The sequence below is a fragment of the Helobdella robusta genome, assembly GCF_000326865.2.
Source record: "Helobdella robusta unplaced genomic scaffold HELROscaffold_1, whole genome shotgun sequence".
Lineage (NCBI taxonomy): Eukaryota > Metazoa > Annelida > Clitellata > Rhynchobdellida > Glossiphoniidae > Helobdella > Helobdella robusta.
Window position 1 is genome coordinate 11,145,831 of NW_008703570.1, and position 18,052 is coordinate 11,163,882.

The window sequence follows — 18,052 nt, forward strand, 5'->3', positions numbered from 1 at the left end:
CTTCCTAATGTTTCGGTTTGCACTTTAATTCTTTCTCATTTGCTTAATCGATAAACGCGTTCAAGTGCTTTCAAACATCTTACTGAATTTTTAAATTATAAAAGAATGAAATTTATAATTTTATTTATTATCTTAATAATATTATTTTAAAATATTCATTATCTGTCGTCTGTTAACTGATGAGCTATTCAATTCATTAATTTTAGTCCTGATTTAAAATGGTTTTTTATAATGTATTCGATGATTGTTAATGTTGTTTGCTGGTTAAATTTCTTGAACTCTCCCGCAATTTGCGTCATTCGTTTCTTAGTTGCACGATTCCGTCCATTAAATAATAAGAATTGTATTTTATCTATTTTTATAAGTTTCGTCATAAAGTTTCATTTTCAATTGAGATCTAAAATTTTAACACAACATTTAAAAATGTCAACTCAAAATACCCTAAACAATATCACTCTATCTCAAACTGTATGTAGCATAATCTAATAACTCAATTACATACAAATTTATTAACCAATCAGAGCAGAGGATGAATAAAAAATGAGAAACCTTTTGAAACATCATCTTCTATTGGCTGCTTCCAGGCAGTGATGTCCTTGAATGTCAGGACAAAAAGCACGATGATTTCCTTCTCGTTCCGTACTGGAGCGATATTCAACAGCAGCCATAGTGGAGTCTCTGCAATTCATTACGTTTGTTTAACAGTCTCCATTATTATTATTATTATTATTATTATTATTATTATTATTATTATCATCATTATCAATATAAATGTTATTGGGTGATTTTTTCTTATCATGAAAATAAACAAAACGTTTACGATCAATGTGGTTTCAACACTGAAAAACACAAGCTGTTTGAACAAATTAACAGTTACATATATGAACAAATATATATATAAATAAACAAACAAATAAATAAATAAATATACGTATGTGTTCATGTTTTTGTTGGTTTTTAAGAAAAAGTTACAGGGTGGTCTGGTCATCCCATTACGCTTTGTTGTTGTTTAGTGCTAGTACTCAAAGGTCATTCGAATTAGCTCAGCAAGTAGCTTTGTTTCAGGAGTGTGCTGTTCTTAATCGAAAAAAATTTCCGTTGCCAGATGTTTGGTTTTTTTAAATTTTTATAACAAATTTTTATCAATGTAACAGAGAAGGCTGACAGTGCATGGGATGTATGGTTCAATAAAAATATATAGAAAAACAAGAAACACACATACACACACAAACACGCATATACACACACAAACAAACACAAACTCTACATATACGCATAGGTGTATGGTTGATTTATACATAGGCAACAAATGGAAGAATGGAGTGTCACATTTCATAAATGTCTTGAAAGGTGTTTCAGACACGCGAGGCAGGCAGTGGACCAAGCAAGCCGACAGACAAGCATTAACTTTGAAAGAAAAAATCACGTAGACACGTAAAGAAGGTGCGGTTTTGAAGGTTTTGTACTGAAATTAGAAAGACAAGTAATGAGTTATTGTATTGCTTGATGGGAATGGCGACAAAACGATTCTTTGTTGAAATTGTTTTCTTCAAGTCCTTAATTTCATGCTTGGCTTTCCTGAGTGAGCGCTCTCATAAACACACACGTACGCACACACGCACGCACACGCACACACACAGATGCACATTTGAGGAAAAACTTCATTGTTGCAGTAAAATATTTTTATATTTTGATGAATATGTTAATAAATAATGAAACAAATAAATTTATTTTTGGATGAAATTTTGATTAATATATAAATAAAAGTAGAAATATTACGTTTAAACAAAATTAGAATGAATGGCCGAGTGCATTGAAAGAACTGGTGGAATGAATGATGAGTGTTATGATGGACTGGATGAATAAATTTTGAAACTTGGAAAACTGCAGACACACACGTTTGCGAGCAAAAAATGTGAACAAGAAACACAACAACCGCGCATGCGAACGAGTATTTATTTAAAAAATATTTCCTCTCATCTCATATTTTAAACCTTCCAAACATGCGAGAAAAAGTTTCATTGTATTGTAATTTGTTTGCACCATGGTCCAATTATAAATGAAGAAATATATTTCTAGATAGGTGAATGTGATTCATTGAGAGGAAAAACACCATATTCATCTAAATTTTAAATAATTATTCCAATTTTCATTTTTTATAAAAAAATTAGTAGCCTGCACAATAAAAATAGCAAAGACTAACTGGAATAACTTGCAATACATGATAATATATCATTGCAACACATCATTGATAATATCAAAGTTAGAATAGCTAGTTGCATGACAACGAAGCATCTTTACTGTTGTCAGCGTGTTGTGAATGATGTTGTTAACAGTTTAACTCCGTATGTGCATTTAAATGGTGCATGTCTGTCTGAGTGTCTGTGTGTGTATGTTTGATAGTGAGCATGTCTGTGTTGGGGATTGCGTGTCTGAGTGTGAATGTTTAAGTGTCTGTCTGTGTATGACAAGGAGGTATGCAAAAGTGGTTGTGTGTGTGTGTGTGTGTGTGTATGAGTGTGGTCGTGTGTGTGTGAGAGTAAGTGTGGTTTTGTGTGAAAGAGTGTAGTTGTATGTGTGTGTTTGTGTGAGAGGACGATCGACTAATTGTGATGAATTGGCCGCAAGCAAAGTTTTAGGCACATGCGGTGGGAAAAATAAAACATGTTGAGGATGGAGTGGATGAATTGACGGAAGGATGAATGAAAAAATGAATGAATGTATACATAAATGAACGGATGAATGTGTGGATAGATGAATGTGTGGATAGATGGATAGATGAATGTGCGGATAGATGGATGGGTGAATGTGTGGATAGATGGATGGATGAATGTGCGGATAGATGGATGGATAAATGTGTGGATAGATGGATGGAAATGCAGTAAAAAAATGAATGAAATTTGGGATGAAAATTTCTTTCTAATAAAATACAGTCAAATATAAAAGAAAAAAGAGTAAAACATCCACATCCCTGGTTTATATCGCAAAAGTATTTTAGAAAAAAATTTAAAAAATGACAAAAACCAGAATTTGCAGTTTGCGAAGTTTTACAAAAATTTAAAAAACAGTTTATTCACTTTCTGTAAACTTTAACACGCGTTAAAACACCTAAAGAACAAACAAACATTATCACCAACAAACTACGCCATTAAGCAGCGAAAATTAAAAGAGTAACAGCAAACATATAAATTGTTAACACCCAAACTGGATGTTTGATATATTTATGATAAATGTGTACTTTTTCTATTTATGTGGGGGGGTGTATGTGTGTTAATACATGTATGTGTGTGTACAATGAAAGCATGCGCGTGTATTTTAATATGCCCATGCCAAAAACAAACAGTATTTTAAAAAAAATGTTTGCCAAGCGAAGATGTACCTAGTGCATGTGGTTTCGATGAAATCATTTATAAATGCGTTGTTTGTTTGTTTGTTTGTTTGTTTGTTTGTTTGTTTGTTTGTTTGTTTGTTTGTATGTTCGTTTGGGTGTACGTATGTATTGTGTTGTATAGTATTATATTGCATTTCTTGTTTGAATTGAATTGTATTGTATTATATTGTATTGTATCATATTGTATTGTATTATAATGTATTGTATTGTATTGTACAGTTTATTGATTTGTTCATACAATGTATCAATTCTTACTTATATAACATAACTTAACATTTTTAACATTATTAACAAACGTTAACATTATTAACAATAAGAACAATTTTCATAATAATAAAAATAATAATAATAATCCTTTTGTTTTTCCAAAACGAAAGTTTGTTTAAGCTCATCTTGCGTCATCTTAGCGTGTATATATAGAGACTAATAAAAATATGTTGTCATCATCATCATCATCATCGGTCGTCATCGTTGACGTCATCAGCTACGTCATCGTTATCATTACAATTATGTTTATTAAATTTATATATATATAATCATCATTATTATTAATATTTGTTCACCTTTTTTATTATGTCCAACATAAAAAATATCGTTATCATCATCCTCATCATTATCATCCTCCTCAACAAAATAATCATCATCATTATCCTCAACATCATTATTCTCAACAACATCGTCATCATCATCATCATCAGCGGCCACCAGCCTCCAATTGAGATAGAAGAAGAGCCACAAATCAAAATGACCCATTAAGAAACCAGACACGTAAAGAATTTCCTAATTCTCCGGTAGCGAATGCTGATTGGCTCCACAACTATGACCACGTGATCGGCCACAACTACAACTATGACCACGTGATCGGCCTCAACTGCAACTATGACCACCTGTTTGACTGCAGCTCCAATTATGACCACCGCTTCAATTATGACGATGTGACTTATCAAAATTGCGGTACTACAACCATGACTCCAAGTCGATGACCACATGATGACCACATGTGACCAATAACAATTCAGTAAATTTCAGACGCATATGATTTATTAAAATCGTTACCATGACAACACACGCAAAAAGTGACCACGTCTGTTACCCTGGCCACGTGCGTGTCACGTGATCAGCTGTTCATTTGCGTTTTGACGTCATTTTAGAAGCATCTTGGCATTTTGTTGCTGATTATGATTACGATGATGGCGATGACAAAAAGTGATGACGCTGATGACGATAAATAATGTTGACTGGTCTGTCATGTGGATGTTCATATGTTTGAGCATACATTAAATTCAGCTAACGACTGTTGGTATTAAAAATGTTTGCATGCAATGTGCTCGAATGTTTACGACATGTTTTTAAGCCAGGTTTATGTTTATTTAGTTGTTGGCTCAAGTGAGTTTGACTAAATATTATAAATAAGTTTTTCTTATGTTTAACTTACTTGGTCGAAATCGTTTTGTTATAAATTCACACGATACAATAATGCTTCTAATGCATTTTTTGTCAATGCTAGAAAAACAAGTTTTGAAACTCGTAAAGATTAGATAAAAATAATAATAACAATAACAATAGAATAATAATAATAATAATAATAATTCTTATTATTATTATTATATGCCTAGGCACGCACGGGGATAAAAATATTTCTATTAAACGATTGGATGCTTTCAAAGCTTTTTATAATGGTGATATTTGTTGTATGCGAACGAAAGCTTGTTATTTTGGGAATTTTTCCTAAAACCTCCAAAATATTCTACAGTTATTTCTACTTTGCTGTTTGGTGCTCATAAAATTATGTGGAACGTTGGGACAAGTCTATGGTCTGATCTGATGAGGTCATTGAACGTCTCCAGCCAACCATTTTCCATGTTCCGGTCAATTTCTCTTCATTACGGCTAATCGGGTTTAACTTCATAAATTTGAAGCAATTTCAAATGTTAATAATGACGTACAATTTATATTCGTATAAATTTTTAAAATTTAATTTAAAATATTTAACATTTAAATGAATTGTATTAAAATTAATTGCACTGTCGCATTTAACAAGAAAAATACATTAATTTGGATTAATTCGTCTGTCTTTAGAATTACATTTTTCAAAAATTAATTTAATTCATCTAATTAATAAAAATTACAAATTATTTGAAAAATTAATTGACTTCCTGGATAAAAATATACGCGACCAATAATAATTTATAATACAAAATTGGCCGTCAAGTTCAATTTTGATAAAAATGGAAGCAGATTAATATGAATCATGCCGTTCAAAAATGTTATAACGTTGAATCAGATCGCACTGAGAGGTGCAGTGCATTTCTACAAATGAAGAAAGTTTAATTAAAATGCAGACCATATCTATCAACTGCTCAATTCATCAATGCATGTAGGACGCACCTGAAATTCGCACGCACACACACACTCACACACGCACGCACACACGCATCACCAGATTGCGGTGCATGACCAAGCAACTAAAGATTACAAAATGAAATTTAAGAAAACACTATTCTCACAAACATATACACATGCACACGTATGCATATACACACATATAAACATAAACACATATACGCACGATTACACACACACAAAACAAAAATAGGTCGGTGACGTCATAGCGATAGACGGTAAAGTTCAAATTTCGTTCATGTTTATATCATTAAAAGCGAGAGTAGATATTAAGAAATGGAAATAAATTAATAAATTATCAAGCATATGCCAACATAAATCTGACCACCTACACATATCTATACAAGCAGACATCCATTCTCTAATCTTTACAAAGGCACACATCAATTTACATTTCCCATCTATCTACACACAAACACACACGCACGTGTAGCACACACACACATACACACAACACACACACATTCATCTGCATTTCTACATTTCCGTAGGACGATGTATGTTCTGGAGCAGAGCATGGAATTAAATTTTACTTCCTCTTTCTCATTATCTTCAACCTCCTCATAATTTTTATCATTTTCCAACTCCTTTTCACCATTACTATTCTTTTCTCATTCTTTGCATCTTTTTTACTCATTTTCATTTCTCTCATTTGCTTCGTCTCTCTCACAACCACCATTTTTATAAATTTTCTGTCCATATTCGTCAACCACTATACTACATTCATTTCATCATATTTACCAACTACTTCATCTTATCTTAATCATTTTTATGTTTTCCTTTTTATTTTCATCATACTCATCATCCTCGTCATCTGCATCATCTTTATCATCCTCATCATCCCCATCATCTTCATCACACTCATCATCTTTATCATATTCATCATCTTCATCATCTCCATCATTCCTTCTACCTTCTTCTCCATCTTCATCCCATTCCTCTGGAGATCTATCGTCTTGTCAAACTCAAACCATTTTTGTTTAAATTTTATCTTCTATTATCACTAGCCCGTCTGTGTTTTCCGTCCGTCATTTGGTGAATTTGTTTTTTGTATGTTTTTGTACGGCTTTGTATTTTATGGCATGTTTTGTATGTGAATCTGTTTTTGTTGTCGTTTTGTATGTCTTTGTATTTTTTTCTGTATGTTTTTGTTGTTTTATTCTTTCATGAAGTGATCCATTTTATTTAATCTTTCGTTTTATTGGAGTAGAGGAAATTTTTTCGGTAACTTTAATAAAAGGTTTCTATAAGTGACATTATATTTAGTTATGTATATAAATTTATTTATAGATTTATTCATTTATTCATTTATTTAATGTATAATGATTGAATAAATATCTCCGAGAAATTAATTAATTGTTATTTATCAATTAATTATCACTTACACATTAGCGTAAAATAAGCTCAACAACAGCAACGACAACGACAACATTTTGACACAGTATATAAAACAAACACAAAAAAGAACTCTCCCACACACGCACGCACTCACGAACAACAACACAACATCAACAACAACAACGAAATAACATTTCCATGTCGACTTCACATAACTAACAAATTCCTCATTGTAATTCACCGTTCCAAATCTAAACAACAACATCAACAAAATAGTAAACAAAAAACCAAAACAATTGAAACAGCAAGCAAAAACGCAATAATAATAGCACAGACATCTTTCAAAACAGACATCTAATGTTCTTTTATCTATGTTACCTACCTATTCTGTGTCCATCGATCAATAATAACTTTTGACGTATGGAGCATTGATTCGTGTGTTTATTAATTAATAACTTTGATAGATTTAATGGAAACTAATGTATGTTTGTGTCTGTATTTGTGTCTGTCTGTGTAACTGTGCAAGTATGTGTGCGCGTGTCTGTGCGCTTGTCTATGCGTATGACTGTGTGATTTAAACATGAGTTTGTTTTTGTGCATGTGTTTAGTTTTGTAGTATATACGATTGAATGTTGACTCGCTTGTGATTCGTTATTTCGTTTTTTATTATATGAAGAAGATGTCTTATTAAGAAGTGAAGTCATTGAAAATTTTAGCGCTGAAATTATTTAGAAACAACACATTTTAATTATTGGCAAACTAAAAAAGAAATGGAATACTTTTCAATCCATATTTTAAAATATTGTAATCGTTCAAGTCTTCAATTCAGCATGAGCAGTTTATTTATACGTTCCTCTGAAACAATTGCACGGCGCATACATCAGCAACAACATCCAATCCTACTTCAAACGCTGGCAGAAAAATATTGTAGTTCATAAGCCGCCCAATGCGTTGCTTCAATGGCGATTTTCCGTATCCAACTTACTACACACGCACCACCCAAGCACGAATAAACGTACGAAAGCATACACGTGTGTGGTTTATGACAGATGGAGTTCTTTTTGTACTCGAACCCGGTTACTAGAACTTCTTAGAGCAAGCGCTTTACCATTAGGCTATCAGTTATTTATGTTTACACACTTTTAACAACATCCTATTTGACACGAATACAACAACATCCACATAACTATAAAATGCTATCAACTAAAAATATTAACAACACTAATAATACAACCAGCATCAACAATGATGATGACATCACCAACAACAACGTCGAAAACAGATCAACAACAACATCACCAACAACATTAACAGCGTCAGGGTTAATTAATTTATACATGAAATAAAGTTCTAATATGATTATGAAAAAAATGAAGCGGAAAGGGAATTAATATTTTTTCTTTATGAGATTATTTTGTTTGCCGCCTCATTTCATTTGTTAACTATTTGCGCTCCTTTCTTTTCCATTCAATAATTCACTTATTCACTCATTCACTCACTCACTCACTCATTTACTCACTCACTCATTCACTCACTCACCTACTCACTCACTTAATCATTCATTCATTCATTCGTATACAATTACTTCTTTTCCTCTAACTACACTTATTCACTCCATTATTTTATTCATTCGTTCATTTATTCATTCCTTTATTCGCATATCATCTGATAAACAGACCTGTCAAATCCTTATTTTTTTTCATTCATCTAATCACTTGCTCACTCACTCATTCATTGTTTCATCACGTGACTGGGCGTCGTAACCATGGAAACATTGGAATCTGCTAAAAATAGCTGATAAATCATCTTCTGGGGCTGCTATGATGTCATCATGAGTGATGAGTTCAGTTGAACGATGATGACCGTTCCCAAAATGATGAAGATGATGACGACGACGACGATGATTGTAGCAGAGCTGATGTGATGATGATGATGATGGTGACGATGGTGGTGATCGCGATTATGTTGATGATGACGATATTAATTTATTTTTTGGTGAAAATGTTTAACACTGATGACGAAAATAATAATATTATTATTATCATTATTAGTTAATATTATAAAGAGAAATTAGTGATGATGATGAGGATAATGATGATGATGATGACGACGATGATGATGATGATAGCAATTAAAACGATAATGATATATAATCAATAATTCAGTTCTTTATTTAACACATATGCCGTTTCCACAGCTTGTCGGTAACGATTGCACGGATCGCGTTGAATGATAAAAAATATTCTTCAATAACGAATCATTCAAATAATTTTAATTTCAAATAATTTAAATTATTATTTGATAATAAATTTAAATGAGAATAATTACAGCAGGCAGACTTGCTTCATTCATTCAAAGAATTTATTGTAACAATTTACATGCATGAATGTAAACTTTGCACTAACATTAGAAGCATTGGAACCACCGTTAAAAAAAACACAGGCACGATATCAAAGTGTAAGGACCAGAACAAAATAATTTGAAAGGTTTTAAAACCCACAAAAACACTGGCAACATCAAAAGTTAACTGAATCACTAGAGAGTTACTTAAATCCCTGAAGAGCAATAAGTTCGATGAACAAAAAAAAACATCAAATTAAACCAAAACCGCCAAACAATTCAGAAACAACTACGAAATTTCGACAACACCAACCCAACAACAAAAAATATCATCATAACATTATACAACCTCAACAGCAAACAGTAACAACATTTTACAACAAAAAGACAACTTTTAAAAACATCAATACAATGACAGCAGCAATAGTAGTAGTAGTAGTAGTAGTAGTAGTAGTAGTAGTAGTAGTAGTAGTAGTAGTAGTAGTAGTAGTAGTAGTAGTAGTAGTAGTAGAGTAGTAGTAGTAGTAGTAGTAGTAGTAGTAGTAGTAGTAGTAGTAGTAGTAATAGTGGTAGTGGTAGTGGTAGTGGTAGTGGTAGTAGTAGTAGTAGTAGTAGTAGTAGTAGTAGTAGTAGTAGTAGTAGTAGTAGTAGTTGCATCAAAGGCTGATCCAGATTTAGCATCATGGTTCAATTTGAAAATCATTAGAGTGTGGTTACGTGTTGAAAATATAAATCACATGTGCCCTGGTGCATGTTCTCTACGAGTTGATTTATATTTATATCAATCCACTTTTTTTATTTAAATCAGAAAACTCAACAAATTTTTTAAAATAAATATTTGAATGTTAAAAATTATTTGAAAATTATAACCGTTTTGAACTGAAATGAAGGATAGCCTGGTAAAAATAGAGCCCACCGACAGCGCGTACGTTAAATACATGTTATACATGTTGATTACGGAATGCAGTGTGTAACTCTAAATAATGTGTAGATATTTTGAACTCCGCACGTGAGGTTCACGCCCACCCCTCTGACACTCCAATAAACGCATACTGGAATAAACAAGTCTCCGTAAATGAAATAGTTTCATCTAATAGTAATAGCTAAGTATACAGTATTTGTGTACATTTAATTAAACACGGTGAAATAAACAATGAAATTATAACAGAAAAAACGACGCAATATTAATTGTCGCAATGGAAAAATTTCTTTGAATGATTTGAAACCATTATTTGATGTCTTTGATGAATTGAAGCAACATCAGTTACAGAAAACAAAACACAACCAACGAGCCACAAACCAAACAAACAAGCAAACACATAAAAACAGCTAACTAACTATTCTTCTTATAGAGCAGAATCTCAAGTTGCTCACTTTCCTGCACTTCGAACGCGTGCTCCATTCTCTTGACGGCCTCCCTATTGGTCAGTTCCCCGCACATGAAGGGCACGGAACCAGGCTTCTGCATGACTTCGACCCTGTAGAAGCCGCTCATTTGTACAAAGCCATCGTTGCAGTACACGATTGGGTAGTCGACCACACGAGCGTTTATTAGGATGAAGCTGCTGTCTGTCAGTGTGTGTGTGTGTGTGTGTGTGTGTGTGTGTGTGTGTGTGTGTGTGTGTGTGTGTGTGTGTGTGTGTGTGTGTGTGTGTGTGTGTGTGTTTGTGTTTGTGTTTGTGTGTGGTGTGTGTGTAAGCGTGTGTGAGTGGAAGGTGAAAATATTTATGATGAAAATAATAATAACTTTTATTATTTAACTTTTAACTTTTAAAAAAATTTAATTATTCATAATTGGGTTGAAACTAAATATTTTTCAACAAAAATTATTAAATTGCAAATAACTAACGTTATTTGCAATTATCTGAAAATTGTATCCTAACTCTATATAATTGTTTTTCCCCTTTTGGCACAAAAAGAAATCAGCATTTTTTCATCACTATTTGTTTGCTGGTTCAAATTTTTGTCTTTAAATTTTTAGCAATTTTTTCAATACGTCATCTCCAATGACGAGCATTTATATTTATAATTTGAAAAGAAGAAAAACTGACTACAAGAATAATGATTTTGGTGGGGAAGAGTTTTAGGAATGTGATGAGTGAAATGTGAATGATGACAAAATGACAAATAATGATGACGATGAAAAAGATGTCGATAATGAGAGTAATTTTTTCAGTAGACAGGATGAAAATTGATATAAAAGTATGAATACAAAACGGTGCGGTAATAATAACAGTTGTTTTCAAAATTTCGTGTTAAATTTTTCGGGTGTATGTTTATATTAACTACTAATCTCACCTGAAACCTACGCATTCACTACCAAACTAATACCAACATTCACTGTAGCTAATAATTTCGAAAGTTTTAGAAAAAAAATATCAAAAACTGAAAAGCTAATAACAAATATAAAAAATTCAACATGATTAAATTGAACGAATTCTAATGTGCGTGTTGCGTGTTTACAATTTGTCCGTATTCGTACGTGCTTATGCGTACCTGCTTGTATGTGTGTGTATGTGTGTGTGTGTGTGTGTGTGTGTGTGTGTGTGTGTGTGTGTGTGTGTGTGTGTGTGTGTGTGTGTGTGTGTGTGTGTGTGTGTGTGTGTGTGTGTGAATACATGTTTGTTTGTGGACTTGTTTGTTCATGGTAATAAGTCTATACAAGATAGAATATATCTCTAGGTTTGTATCTTCAGACATTTAAACATGTAACTCTACATTTGCGTAGGTTCTTTCGTTCTTTTCTTCTGCGTATGTACGTACGTGAGCAAGTGCGTGTAAACATGTTTGCTTGTATTGATTATATTGCACTATAATATATATATAGATATATATATATATATATATATATATATATATATATATATATATTGTATATGTATATATATATAGTATATATATATGTGGGTATTGTAAGTTTCCGCTTCATCTTATCGTAAATTTTTAAGAAAAATGTTTATTTATCTTAATGTTTCTTTGTGATTAAAATTGAAATATTTATTTATCTCAGTGTTTCTTTACGATTAAAATTAAAATAAATAAAGAAAATCGGAAAAAAATAACAATGGAAGTAAAAGGATATTAAGATGGTGAGAAAAGCTGATAATCATTAAATTAAAAAACATGAAATGTGTGTGTTTCGATAAAAATTACTAGCTAACTAAAACTGAAAATTCTGAAAAAAAAATTAAAAATACGAGAACAAAAAACTAAATTTACAATAAAAAGTTAGTAACAAACGAAGAAAAAAATAAAAATTCTGAAAAATTTTGTGAGGTCACGTGTGAACATGTAAACATGAATCAAAGAATCCAAATACAATTTTAGTGCATTCAATTTCATTCAAAAACTTTTTCTAATTTAGTTTTTTTATTCATTTTTTGTCGTTGTTCTTTTATTTGTTTTTCCTCTCAATCAATTTTTTGTATTTAAATTTGTGTTTTTTTTATTAATTTTGAAATGTACCTAAATGATGTTAGCGAGAGTTACGATGATGAAGATAATTTCGAAAAAATCTAGTATTTTGAGAACTACATTGGTTGAAGATTGATAAAAGAGTTACATTCAAAATTTGCTTCTGATGTTTAAAGGTCATAAATGGACTCGATCCAAAGTATTTAGCTAATAGATGCACTTCTAAAGCGACGTTTTCAAAACCATACAACTTACATCGTGACGATAAAAATTTGGTGGACCATCCAACATCACGTTTAAAGATTGGTCCAAAAAAATTTTCTGTTGTTGGCCCAGAAGTATGCAACAGTCCACCGGGCTACTTGCGACAGCCTGGTCTCTCCGTCAAGAATTTCAAAAAACTGTTAAAGACTTATCCCTTTGATCAATGAAACGCTCTCTTATCATAAACTATTTTAATCACTGTTAATGAACGCTTTTGGAATCTTTTTTCAAATATGTTATATGAAACCGTTTAATACAATGATGACGATGATGGTAGTGATTATACTACATTTTAAAGATGATGACAAACGTGATGATGACGGTGATGATGATAAAGATGATGAAATAAATGATGATAATTTTAAACGGTGATGACAACAACAACAACAACAACCATCCTAAATAATGTTTTTAAAAATTAACAAAAAGTACAAAAACGATGTTGATGAGAATATTGGAGAAGATGATTATCTAAATAAAAGACATTATTTGAATAAAGGTACGCCGCATCATTACACATAAATATTTTTGTATGTACACATGTATATATGCCAGGTGGTTTTACAAAAATAATCCCTCAATGCGTTGTTTTTTCAACGTCATTTCATTTATGTGTGACCGTGACACTTACTAGCAAGCACTGTACTTGTACATGAATTATTAATAGATGCCCCGTCGAAAATTTTTGTATTCTTTTTTAACTTTTACCTTTCTGTCGTTCAAAGTAATTTTTATTCTTTTTATCTTCATTTTTTGTCTCATCTGTCATTCAATTTAATCCCATTATTAGAAACTCTCTGTTTTTAAATTCTTGTTTTTAGTTTGTGTTCGTTTGTTTGTGTGCGTGCGTGCGTGCGTGTGCGTGATAGCGTATGTATAAATAAAATGAGTAATATTGAAAAGCGTTTTGCGAAAAATTCATTCGTCTATCCATCCATCCATCTATCCATCCATCTATCTATCCATCCATCTATCTATCCATCCATATATCCATCCATCTATTCTTCCATCTATCCATTCATCCATCTATCTATCCCTTTAGCATCCTATCTTTCCATTTACAATAGGGCAACATATTATATATCTCGTAAAATAAAATAACTAAAAAAATAATCATTGTAATGATATTCTTAGCAGTAGTATTTCATCTGCAAATGAAAGATGTGGGTGGAAAGTTACGAAGGAAGGTATTTGTTTCATTGTCCTCTAAGCTCTCAAAGGTCGTTTAACTTTGTATTTCATTCATTGAATGAATTCTGTAAATATTCTACGAACAGGTATGTATGTTTAAAAAAATTATTATCTTCAATTTTGATCGAAAATAAATATTTTAAAAATGTTTGATTGATTTTTATAAGTAATATAATTTTTATTACTTAACTTGTTTTAGTTTGAATAAACCTAGAGATATTTTTAATTGGAAACTGAAAATTTTAGGTAGATAGGTTTATAAGTAGGTAGGTAGGTAGGTAGGTAGGTAGGTAGGTAGGTAGGTAGGTATGTAGGTAGGTAGGTAGGTAGGTAGGTAGGTAGGTAGGTAGGTAGGTAGGTAGGTAGGTAGGTAGGTAGGTAGGTAGGTAGGTAGGTAGGTAGGTAGGTAGGTAGGTAGGTAGGTAGGTAGGTAGGTAGGTAGGTAGGTAGGTAGGTAGGTAGGTAGGTAGGTAGGTAGGTAGGTAGGTAGGTAGGTAGGTAGGTAGGTAGGTAGGTAGGTAGGTAGGTAGGTAGGTAGGTAGGTAGGTAGGTAGGTAGGTAGGTAGAGTTAGGTAGGTAGCATAAGTGCAGCAGAAAACGACGTGTATTGAAGAAGAGTGGAGTAGATGGATGCATGACAAATTTAATTTACGAGTCCTCCGACAATACCTCTTCTACTTCCTTTACTGCTATTATTAACGCGGTTGCTGCTACTACTACTACTACTTCTACTACTACTACTACTACTACTACTGCTGCTACTACTACTAATTCTAATATTACTACAACTGCTGCTGATACTTATACTTTTGTACTGCTACTGCTACCAATAATACTGTTACAATTGTTACTGCTGCTACGGGCATTGCTATAAGTTACTACTGCTAAAAAAAACTATTACTACTACTGCTATTACTACCGTTATCAATTTTTCTGCTGCTACTACTGCTACTGATGTTGACGTTGAATTCCGATGTTCAGTATTTTTAGATTACCACAGCTCCATCCATCCATCCATCTACTCAACTCCAATCATCTCTTCTTATTAATTCTATTTTGTTTCTGAAACTATTTATTGAGACATTGGACAATAAGAGCACTAAGACTTGAATGCAACCTGGGAGTTTTCATTGCTGGCATGAATCAGAAAAATAATACAGGCATTATGCTAAAAAGAGAGTGTTTTGTAATTTGTTTAAAAGTGTTGTTTTCTATCTTTTTGTATGTTTTCATTGAAATATCATTGATCGAACTTGTTTGGTGTACGTGTAGGTGTGTGCGTGCGTGCAAGAACGTACAAGTAGATACATTTTTCATTATCAGATTATTTTAAAACTTAATAAGTACACAAATTATATTTTTTTTCATCAACACCTAATTTTATTTTAAAATAAACACACAACTTATATTTACGAGCACGAAGACAACTATAAAAATAAAAAATTAATATTAATATATATATATATATATATATAATATATATATATTTAAGTTTAAAAATTATATATAGATATATATATAAATATATTTATTATTAAAAATTATATATATATATATAAAGGTTGTTGCGATAAAGTTAGAGTATTTTAGAACCCATCATATGCCTCTACTTGTTCGTAATCTGTAGACCGATACTGGATGCGTTGATGTTGTTGTTGCTTGGAGGTAGAAGAAACTCGCTAGAGAAATTGTTGTGCTCCGGCGATAGTCACGATGGGGGTGGTTGATGTCGATTGGGATGAAGAATCGGATAAGCTCATATCATCCGTATGTTTTCTCTTGATTCCCATACATTCTGTATGTAGAACATCGTCTGGTAAATAATTTTTTAGTTCTTTTTTTCTAAGGTACTTTACGTCCATGTTCATTCCCTCCTTTAGGTTAGGCCCGAGAGCTACACTTATTTGTTCGTGAAGGTAAAGTACTTCGTAGGTAAGGTTGACTTTCACGGAAGTTTGGGAGAAGGTCAGACCAATAAACCACTGAGTGCAGTGTTGTTCGGTAGAATCACTCCTTGGTGGGTATGATTTGGTGTTGATATGTGCCAACTTTATTACTGAATTAGCCTCCAGTTTCTGCACCATAAGACGTAGTTTTGACTCGACTAGTCCGTACCATTCCAGATGATTGGCTGCAGTGGAAGATCTGGCCCTTACAACAATAAAATGTCTGTACTTGTGGAAGAAGTCATAGGGCTTAAAGAGATTCTCCCAATTGTCTTTTTTGTTTAAAATCTCTGTAGATATATTAAAACCCCTCTTGAATTCATCCATCATTATATCTCTAGTTGATGTATTAACATTGTACGTAGAATTCTGATTTGGGAAACAGGGGGTTATGATTGGCATTAGGTGGCTACGATCTGTGATATTTTTCCTCGGATCCCAGGAACTAAATGTTTCAGTCATATTACACTCACTCAGCTGTTTTAGCAAAACTGGTTGTGGCCATTTCCACTGAGAGAAGATAAAAAAAAATTTTTGCACTAGCACAGATGGGGTTGCATTTGGATAGAGTTGGCAGACGCGGGCCACCAACATTGCCCACGACACACCACCCAAAAATCCAAGAACATTAGAATATATTCCTCTTCTTTTGGCCCATAACTTGATTGCTCTCAGGGTCATTCTAAAATTTTCAAGGTTCGAAACTAGATTCAGAATCTCATCAGTAACTCTACAACCATTTAGACTTCTGACACATTTTTGATCCAGATTTTTCAGAATGCTGTCGTCCCTCAAGTCCTGGGTATCTTTAACCTCTGTTAGTGCTAATTTCGCGAACAACATGTCAATCTCGATACCATCAAAGTTCATCTTAATGACGGGCACAAATGCATCCTCAATGCTTTTCATGTTTTTGATGCTTGGTTCTCCTCTCAAAATATCGGTGAACAAACTGAAAAAATCATTTCTTTCAATATGCCGAGGAACTACACACAACAGGTCAATGTCTGCCCCTTTTGCATTAATACCTAATCTGTAAGATCCAAATGTGTAAACCTTAGCTCCTGAGTTTGATGTCTCCGGTATGTTCTTTGCAACGGCCATGTCTTTATTCCAAATATCTACTAGCTGAACTATTTTTCTAAGAACATCTATTCTTTTAGTTATTTCTTCAGGAGTTTCATACATATCATTGTTATGCAAATAAACATCAAGCTGTTCAGTTAATTTTTTTTCCTCTGGTTTCGGCTCCGCCAAACTTATAGGTCCGGTAACTCCGACCGTTTTGTTTTTGTTAACAGCAGACGATGAAGTGGACGATGATGTAGTTAGAGAATTGCCATTAAATGTTGTTAATTTTGGCACTGGTGGCAAAAATTTAAAGCCAATTCTATTCATCTTCCTATTGTTCACTTGTTTCAGGAAATTTGCGCGGCCATTATTTGCCTCCTGAAAGGTGGCCATTTTATTTGGCTTGTTGTTCGATGATCTCATGTTCTGTATAACTTAAATTTAATAAAGCAACTTTCTAAAATAACTACTAAACTGTTGTGTAATCGAATTTAGGATAAAATAACTTTAATGTAATAATGCAACTTTCTCTAATAACTACTAAACTGCGGTGTAAGCTAGTTAAGGATAGAAGGTCTATCAGTAGCTGGCAAATAATATTTGAAATGAAAGTTAATGGTAGTGCTTCACGTTTATATAGACTAATAGTCTACACTAACAAAGAACATTTAAAATTGACTTTGCTAAATTAATA

At 32.6% G+C, this 18,052-nt stretch overlaps 2 protein-coding genes across 2 annotated transcripts; both read right to left on the reverse strand.

Annotated features, from left to right (window-relative positions):
* Positions 1 to 517: 517 nt before the first annotated feature.
* Positions 518 to 11,033, reverse strand: HELRODRAFT_62998 (hypothetical protein; the record flags this gene model as incomplete). Its single annotated transcript, XM_009011428.1, has 2 exons — positions 518 to 678; positions 10,811 to 11,033. Coding segments are annotated over 2 exons (384 nt in total), but the record flags the coding sequence as incomplete, so codon positions are not given.
* A 4,987-nt stretch (positions 11,034 to 16,020) lies between these two features.
* HELRODRAFT_63613 (hypothetical protein) lies at positions 16,021 to 17,685 on the reverse strand (the record flags this gene model as incomplete). The annotated part of the gene is made up of 1 exon (XM_009011429.1): positions 16,021 to 17,685. One exon carries the CDS (start codon positions 17,683 to 17,685, stop codon positions 16,021 to 16,023), a length of 1,665 nt encoding a protein of 554 aa, XP_009009677.1.
* Positions 17,686 to 18,052: the final 367 nt, after the last annotated feature.